We start from the raw sequence: 8,981 nt of genomic DNA on the forward strand, positions 1-8,981 counted from the left end.
AAGGCAACGTGACTGAGGTTACCTGAGAGATAGTTTTACTGCAAAACATGGCCAACCATGCTCAAGACAAAATTACAACACATAATTTATCTTCGGCATTCTTCAAATTATTTACCTCATCTCCTGCCCCCAACACTTAATCCCAGAATACAGGAATTTGATGATGTCTACACAGCCTATAAAAGTCCACAAATTGAAGTGCCTACTGTGTGAAAGCCATTTGGGGGACTACAAACATAAAGGATGTATAATCCCACTAAGATGTTCACGCTTATGATTTAGTAGGAAAAACAGAACACTGCCTTACAGATTTACAGACACAGAGAATTCTAAAACATCCCAAATTCTAAAATATATATATATATTTTTTTCCAGATCCCACAGGTACCGAGATACGGCTATGAGAGTGCCTTAGGAATGTCAGTTTAAATCCTATGAGGGCATCCACATTTTGAAAGAGTTCTCTTTTAACCTAAACAAACAAACGAACAAACACTCCTCTCATTTAAGTTCATTCGGTATTGACGGGTCTCTGGTTCTTCAAATTTTCATCTGAAAGTCTCAGTCTTTGCTATCACAACCAACGCCCCCTTCCTACACGCCAAAGTTGAGGGAATGAAAAGTCGTGCAACTGAGGGTTTAATAAAAAGAACAGAAGTAACGGTGGGGGGAATGTGTAAATTTTAGGGCTTGGAATTGGAGACGTGGGGAAACGTCGCCACCTTCAGGAGAAAAGATCCAAACTAAGAATCGGCTTTTTCTTTTTTTTTTCCAAAGCAGCAAGCCGCGCACCTCCCGCTTAGGCGAACTCCGAGACCCGCCCTTTCCGGAAGTTTTGACACTCTGTGCGCCTGGGCAATGTGATTGACAGGGTAATCATCCGGTCCGTTATCTAAACCCGTCACTCCGGGAAACAGCGACCCGATCTTTCCGGATCCGCGCTTTCCCAGCATCCTTTAGCCTTCCGGTATGTGGCCCCGTCTGGCTAGTCCAGTCTAGCGCGCCCATTTCGAGCCCAAGTTTCCAGCTCGGGTTTCCGGGCTCAGAATTTTCCAGGAGTGGGTTCTTGGGCAGTGGCTGTGGGAGCAGGAATGGCGCAGTTAGAGGGTTACTATTTCTCGGCTGCCTTGAGCTGTACCTTTTTAGTGTCTTGCCTCCTCTTCTCCGCCTTCAGCCGGGCGCTGCGAGAGCCCTACATGGACGAGATCTTCCACCTGCCTCAGGCGCAACGCTACTGTGAGGGCCATTTCTCCCTTTCCCAGGTGGGGTCTCCAACCTGTCCCCACCCCAGGAGAGACCTGAGAGGTCCCAGCGTCCCCAGCTCCTTCTCCCATCCTTAGACTTAACTCGTCCCGTTCCACCCCACCAGCCCCAGAACATGAAAGAAACTGGGTATAGAATTTTGTTCCTGTCTCTGAGATCTGTGAAATGTTTATTAAATGAATGAATAAACAATAGATCTGTCTCCCAGGAAGGAATGATCTGGGAGAATACTTAATGGGGAATTGAGCGCTCCTCTTGGCAGCTGACGATATCTATCCCACTTTGTCTTTCCTTGTCTCGGGAGTAAAGGCATTGCGGTGCTCCTTGGAAATACCAGAAAACTTACCTTTAGCTCACCTGTCAAGCACCTCACTATGCATTTTAGGGGTGGGATAGTATGGACTGGAGGGATCTTTAGCTACCAAAAAGTGACCCATTTATAATCACAAATTCCTTCCCTGAGTATTTTTAGTGAACTATCTGTTAACTGGATAAACTGGCAACCAGTCCAGTCACATCATTTTTGAATATATATTTGACTGTGCAAGTATGTACATATAAATATCAAAATAAACATCGCCTGCTTTTCTGGTGACACAATATAGGATACTGGCTAGAAATATAAAGTCTGTTTTAGAGAAAGATCTGATCTTAAATCATGGTGCTTTGGTTTCCTACTTTTGTGATCTTGGAGATGTTCTGAGTTTCAGAAATTCAGGTTACCCATCTGCAAAATGACAGTAATCTTTACTATAAGGCATATTGTAACGTTAATACAGAGGGTTTGGCACAATTTCTGTCTCCGTTTATGTTAGCTGTCATCATGGAGCCTGTGGACCAAATGTTTTCCTAAACTTAGAGTCCCAACCAGTGTTTCCATGCTTTTAAAAACTGGAGCATTTGCAGCTTATTTACCAAAATAAAGGCTTTCTAAAGAACATTTCTTGGAAAATAGAAATAGATTTTAAGTTGTTGTTGTCTCTTGGTTGCTGCTATCTGAACAATCACTAAGCTGGTCCGGGGGCAAAAAATAAGAAAAACTAATCCTGTTTTGCCAAGGACTTACTTAATCTTGTCAGAATAACTTCTCAAAATTTCTGATTGTTGCTGGAGATGAGACGTGGGCTTGACATGTTTGTGTCTGTCTTGTTCGTATTACCTCTTGCTTTTACTTCATTTCCTTTCATTTTAAAGTGGGATCCCATGATTACTACATTACCTGGCTTGTACCTGGTGTCAGTTGGAGTGGTCAAACCTGCCATTTGGATCTTTGGATGGTCCGAACATGTTGTCTGCTCCATTGGGATGCTCAGATTTGTTAATCTTCTCTTCAGTGTTGGCAACTTCTATTTACTGTATTTGCTTTTCCGCAAGGTACAACCCAGAAACAAGGTATGTTTCAAAATACTTAATTACAAGTTTATGTGTAGTCAGGTCCACAATTACAATGAATTAGCTTTATGAGATTTGGTGAAAAATGTCTTTAACACTTTGTAACTTTGTATTTTTTGTATATTATGTAAAGGTAAACATAAATCCTCCATCTCCATTTTAGAATAAATTTGTATTTAAACACTTGACTAGCTTATTTGTAAAATCTAAAGTAAATATTTGTTAAGTGAGTCAAACCAGTTCAATAAATACTTACTAAGCTTATTCCATGTGCTAGGCACTGGGACAACAGAGATAAATGAGGCAGTCTTTTTCTTGTAAAACGTATATATTCATTAGGGAAAACACCCTTTACCTGAGGACTTTTGATGTGATAACAGTGCAGACCCTGGAGGTAGATTGCCTGGGTTAGAATTCTCTCCCTGCCACGTAGCAGTTTTGTTACCACTGTGGGCAGGTTAACCCTTAGTGGCTCCATATCTTCATCTATTAAATAAGAATAATAATAGAATCTGCCTTATAGAACTGTTATAAAGGAACAAAGAAACTTAATAAATGGAAGATGCTTCAAATAGTGCCAGATACATAGTAAAGGCTCAGTAAATATTAACTCTAATGATTATTTTTAACCATAAGAGATGATTTTAGTAATGTCAATTATGATAGAGTGGTACAAATAAGATGATATGAGGATACAGAGAAGGAGCAGGGGAACACTTATTGCTTTTCTGGGAGGGAGGGGAGTAGGTGGCATTCAGTAAGTCCTCACAGAGAAGATGGTACCAGAGCTGAGTCTTGATGAACGGATAGGGCTGTAGGGTGGGGAATTAATCCTGAGGAGACAAACAGCATAAGCAAAGGAAGAAAGGCACTGAACAATGAGGTGCAGGGAATTGGTCTTGGAATTACAGGATTAGAAAGTAGAGGGATGTAAGACTAGAGAAGAAGGTCATGAATGCCTTTATATGGCACGGAGAGGACTTTGAACTTTAGCATGTAATGGAGAGACCTTAATTTTAGTCAAGGAAATGGCGTGGTCTGATTTGGTGATTTTGATTAAGTGGAGTATACAATTCAAGAACATAAGAACACTTTCAAATTCTGAAATAGCATGTCAGAAAGGCCAAAAGAGGATATAGAACTTTAGACTGGCTCACTTTTCAGAAAAATACCTGTTATTTCATCATGAAAATTTCATCTTGAAAAAGTAAGTCTGGGTATACTAGTAAAAATACCATATGCGTGTTTACATTCTCCCTTGTGTAGAGTTATGAAGGATTTCTTTAAAGGAAAGTGGTGATTATGGCTAAGTGAATCCTTATTGAAGGCACTGAAACATAAGCTCAGGGAAATGGAGCCAGCACTGTGTCCTGTTTATCTCCATAGTCCCCATAGAACTTAGTCGGTATCTTGCACTCAGTAACTCCCTAACTAATCATTGCCTGATTCAAAATGTGTTAAGCTACAGAAGCTTTGGCACACACATGGTCTCCAAACTGATAGGTATAAATAAAAAGTACCAGAAAGTATTCTTATAAATGTATATTGTGTTTTTGCAAAGCCAGAAATAAGATTAGTATTAATTTTATTTAAATAAGGTTTGAGTAGTTGAGTAGTTTTTAAATAAATCTCTTCATTAGGTAAACAGAAATAGCATTTTTTATCATGAAAATAATTTTATCTGTTTTTTTCTTCCTCCAAGGCTGCCTCAAGTATCCAGAGAGTCTTGTCAACATTAACACTAGCAGTATTTCCAACACTTTATTTTTTTAACTTCCTTTATTATACAGAAGCAGGATCTATGTTTTTTACTCTTTTTGCGTATTTGATGTGTCTTTATGGAAATCATAAAACTTCAGCCTTCCTTGGATTTTGTGGCTTCATGTTTCGGCAAACGAATATCATCTGGGCTGTCTTCTGTGCAGGAAATGTCATTGCACAAAAGTTAACTGAGGCTTGGAAAACTGAGCTACAAAAGAAGGAAGACAGACTTCCACCTATTAAAGGACCATTTTCAACATTCAGAAAAATTCTTCAGTTTCTTTTGGCTTATTCCATGTCCTTTAAAAACTTGAGTGTGCTTTTCCATCTGACTTGGCCCTACATCCTTCTGGGATTTCTGTTTTGTGTTTTTGTAGTAGTTAATGGTGGAATTGTTATTGGCGATCGGAGTAGTCATGAAGCCTGTCTTCATTTTCCTCAACTATTCTACTTTTTTTCATTTACTCTCTTCTTTTCCTTTCCTCATCTGCTGTCTCCTGGCAAAATTAAGACATTTCTTTCCTTAGTTTGGAAACGTAGAATTCTGTTTTTTGTGGTTACCTTAGTCTCTGTGTTTTTAGTTTGGAAATTCACTTATGCTCATAAATACTTGCTAGCAGACAATAGACATTATACTTTCTATGTGTGGAAAAGAGTTTTTCAAAGATACGAAATTGTGAAATATTTGTTGGTTCCAGCGTATATATTTGCTGGTTGGAGTATAGCTGACTCATTGAAATCAAAGTCAGTTTTTTGGAATTTAATGTTTTTCACATGCTTGTTCATTGTTATAGTTCCTCAGAAACTGCTGGAATTTCGTTACTTCATTTTACCTTATGTCATTTATAGGCTTAACATACCTCTGCCTCCCACATCCAGACTCGTTTGTGAACTGAGTTGCTATGCAATAGTTAATTTCATAACTTTTTACCTCTTTCTGAACAAGACTTTTCAGTGGCCAAACAGTCAGGACATTCAAAGGTTTATGTGGTAATATCAGTGATATTTTGAACTGTAAAAATGGACTTAATAATTAGACTATTTCTACAAAGAACAACTGAATAGGTAGAAATCATGGAATTTCTTTTAGGTGCAGTGGTGGTCCTCAAATTACATTTTTTATATATATATATAAATAAATATATATTTTAAACATATGTAAGAAATCAAGTGGCAAAGAACTGAGAAAGCTTAAGACCTGCTTCAAAAGCCTGAATAATGGGAAAATTGTTTTCAGATATCTCATATTGCTGTCATAATATTGGCCCCTCAAGAAGCTTGGGAATGTTTTGTATGTACAAGTTTATTAAAACTGGGTATGCTTCATATTACTGGAACTAATTTATTCTCTTCAGAGAGAAATATTAGGTTAGTACAAAAGTAATTGTGGTTTTGCCATTACTTTCAGTGGCAAAAACCACAATTACTTTTGCACCAACCTAGTAACAATGTATTAGCAAATATTTACAAATGGTCAGGTGATATTCTTGATTGAAAAGTTGCTTAACATTTCAGTAAATATAATTTTAATTCTAAGTCAAAATAGAAATGCATAAATAGTAAATGATAAAGTAAGACTCATATATGTCTGTCTAGGCATCAAATTGTTGGTTATTGTTTACAATCTAGAAATGATGAAGCTCTTTCACTAATTCCTAATATGAAATGTATGATGGCCAAAGACAAATTTTGTTGATTATAATTCTTTAAAAGGGGGATTTCCGTTCTGAAATACATATTGTATTAGCTTCCCAGGGCTGCCATAACAAATGACCACAAACTTGGTTGCTTGCAACAATTTTCCTCACAGTCTGAAGGCCAGAAGTCTAAAATCAAAGTGTCAGCAGAGTTGGTTCCTTCTGGAGGCTCTAAGGAAGACTCCGTTCCATGTCTCTTTCCTAATATCTTGTGGCTGTCTGAAATTCTTGGAGTTCTTTGGCTTATAGACAAATCTTATCCAAGTATTGCAGACAGCAGTCTTCACTCCAGTCTCTGCCTCTGTGCTCACACAGCCTTTCCCTCTGTCTTCTCTTCATTACCTTTTTAAGGACAGTGTCTTTGAATGTAGGGCCCACCCTGATCTACAATGATTGTGTCTGGAGCCCCTTAATTACGTTTACAAAGACCTATGTTCCAAGTAAGTTCTTATTCACATGTTCTGAGTAGACAGGTCTCTTCCTGGGATACTTTTCAGTCCATGACAGTTACTAAAGGACATTTTAGGATAATCCTCATAATGATTGCTACCTTTTTAAATTTTTTTTTATATATCAAATTATAGTTGTGTACACTTATGAGGCACAAAGTGGCGTTATGATTTTTGAATATAATGTGGGATGAGTAAATAAAGCTAATATTTGACATATTTTGTGATGAAAACATTTGAAATTTACTGTCAACAGTATTGAAATGTACAGTGCTTAATTATTAGCTGTATTCACCATGTTGTGTAATAGATCTTAAAAAAGTCAAACATATTCCTTCTGTCTAATTGAGGCTTTGTATCTTTTGATTATCATCTCCCCATTCCCACATCCCTGGCCTCTAGTACCCATCATTCTTCTCTCTACTTCTCTGAGTTTAGTTGTTTTAGATTACACAAATAAGTGAGATCATGTGGTATTTGTGTTTCTGTGTTTGGCTTACTTCACTTACCATAATGTCCTCCAGGTTCATCCATATTGTTGCAAATGACAGAATTTCTACCTTTTTAAAGGCTGAATAGTATTTTATTGTGTATATATGCCATATTTTCTTTATCCATTCATTCACTGATGAACACCTAGGTTGATTGAATAACTTGGTTATTGTGACTTGTCTGCAATGAACGTGGAGTGCAGACTTCTCTTTGACATACGGATTTCAAATCTTCTGGATAAATGCCCAGAAGTGGGATTGTTGGATCAGGAGATAATATCTTACCTTTTAAATAACTCTCAGTATCTTTACTGAGAGGTTAAAAAATAAGTGACTTCTGAGGTAATATACAGCTAAAGGTGACTAGTGTTTGATTCCATTATCCATTTAAAAAAAAATGTCAGCATTGAAAGAAAGTTGAGAAATCATTTGGTCTGACCTTATTTTGAGCTGCTGTGAGCTCCACCCAGTTGGAGCTTCCCAGCGGCTTTGTTTACCTTCTTAAGCCTCAGCAATGGTGGGCGCCCCTCCCCCAGCCTCGCTGCTGCCCTGCGGTTAGATCGCCGCAGACTGCTGTGTTTAGCAAGGGGGGAGGCTCCGGGGGCGTGGGACCCTCCCGGCCAGGCGTGGGGTATATTCTCCTGGTGTGCCCCTTAGCCTATAGCGCAGTATTGGGGTGGGAGTTACCCGATTTTCCAGGTGTTGTGTGTCTCAGTTCCCCTGGTTAGGAAAAGGGATTCCCTTCCCCCTTGCGCTTCCCAGGTGAGGCGATGCCTCAGCCTGCTTCAGCTCTCGCTGGTCGGGCCGCAACAGCTGACCAGCACCGCTTGTCCGGCACTCACTAGTGAGATGACCCCAGTACCTCAGTTCAAAATGCAGAAATCACCGGTCTTCTGTGTCCTTCGCGCTGGGAGTTGGAGACTGGAGCTGTTCCTATTCGGCCATCTTGCTCCGCCCTGGTCTGACCTTATTTTGTAGATTAGGGAACAACTGCCAGGGTAGGATTATTTTGTGTTACTTTTTGAATTTTGTGTTTATTATTTTGAGTGTATTTTTTGGGTTGTCATTCCATTACAGGAAAGTATTATTTGGGCATGTTAACTTTGACATGTAAATTTAGAACTATGAATAGAACTCATCTTTTAACATAATTTTGTGTTTCTAAACTTTGAAAGTAGCTATAAGTGAACAAATTACTTTCCCCTCAATGTCAAATTTTGCTTCTCTGAGTTTTAAGTAATGATTCTACATTTACAAATATAAAATTGTGTGCAGGTGAAAATTACAAGTATAATTTGAATGATAAATACAGACCATTTTTTGGTTATACTCTAGCACCCAGAAAATTAGATTGGCATTAGTTATAACAGTGATCATAGAAAAACGTGTTTAATCCAGACTTTTTAAAAATTAGATGAGAGAGGACACTCAAAGAAATTATACTTTTGTCATTAATTTACTATAATGGAGAGCTAAATCCAGGAAGTCAAAATTGAAAAAGAATGTGTAATTTAGGGAAAATAACTTTTTGTCTGATAATATTAATGCAAGGATTTTGTATTTAGGAATACTTCTGAGAGGAGAAGCTTCCACTCTGACCTAGTCTGGCAAAATTGAAGAAAATATTCTACCCTGTAATTAAAGAAGATTGCTCTTTGAAGGGAGCACTGTTCTAGATCTTTTTTTTTTTTTTTTTTGAGGGGAAGCCTCGCTCTTGTCCCCCAGGCTGGAGTGCAATGGCGCGATCTCGGCTCACTGAAACCTCCGCCTCCCGGGTTCAAGCGATTCTCCTGCCTCAGCCTCCCGAGTAGCTGGGATTACAGGAGCCCGCCACCATGTCTGGCTAATTTTTTCTATTTTTAGTCTAGACGGGGTTTCACCATGTTGGCCAGGCTGGTCTCAAACTCCTGACCTCAGGTGATCCACCC

The 8,981-nt window shown here is 38.7% G+C and overlaps 1 protein-coding gene across 3 annotated transcripts; it reads left to right on the top strand.

Moving 5' to 3' along the window:
- The first annotated feature begins 774 nt into the window (after window positions 1–774).
- LOC105524272 (dol-P-Glc:Glc(2)Man(9)GlcNAc(2)-PP-Dol alpha-1,2-glucosyltransferase) lies at window positions 775–8,688 on the top strand. Of its 3 annotated transcripts, none has more exons than XM_011959462.1 (3): window positions 775–1,262; window positions 2,458–2,655; window positions 4,358–5,742. In XM_011959462.1, exons 1-3 carry the CDS (start codon window positions 1,092–1,094, stop codon window positions 5,408–5,410), a joined length of 1,422 nt encoding a protein of 473 aa, XP_011814852.1. In that variant the 5' UTR covers window positions 775–1,091; the 3' UTR covers window positions 5,411–5,742. The 3 variants fall into 3 exon arrangements, with proteins under 3 accessions (XP_011814852.1, XP_011814854.1, XP_011814853.1); XM_011959464.1 differs by lacking the exon at window positions 4,358–5,742 and adding an exon at window positions 8,619–8,688 and having other exon boundaries at window positions 952–1,262; XM_011959463.1 differs by having other exon boundaries at window positions 965–1,236.
- The last annotated feature ends 293 nt before the right edge of the window (window positions 8,689–8,981 follow it).

Source organism: Colobus angolensis, unplaced genomic scaffold (genome assembly GCF_000951035.1).
Source record: "Colobus angolensis palliatus isolate OR3802 unplaced genomic scaffold, Cang.pa_1.0 Scaffold496, whole genome shotgun sequence".
Classification (NCBI taxonomy): Eukaryota; Metazoa; Chordata; class Mammalia; order Primates; family Cercopithecidae; genus Colobus; species Colobus angolensis.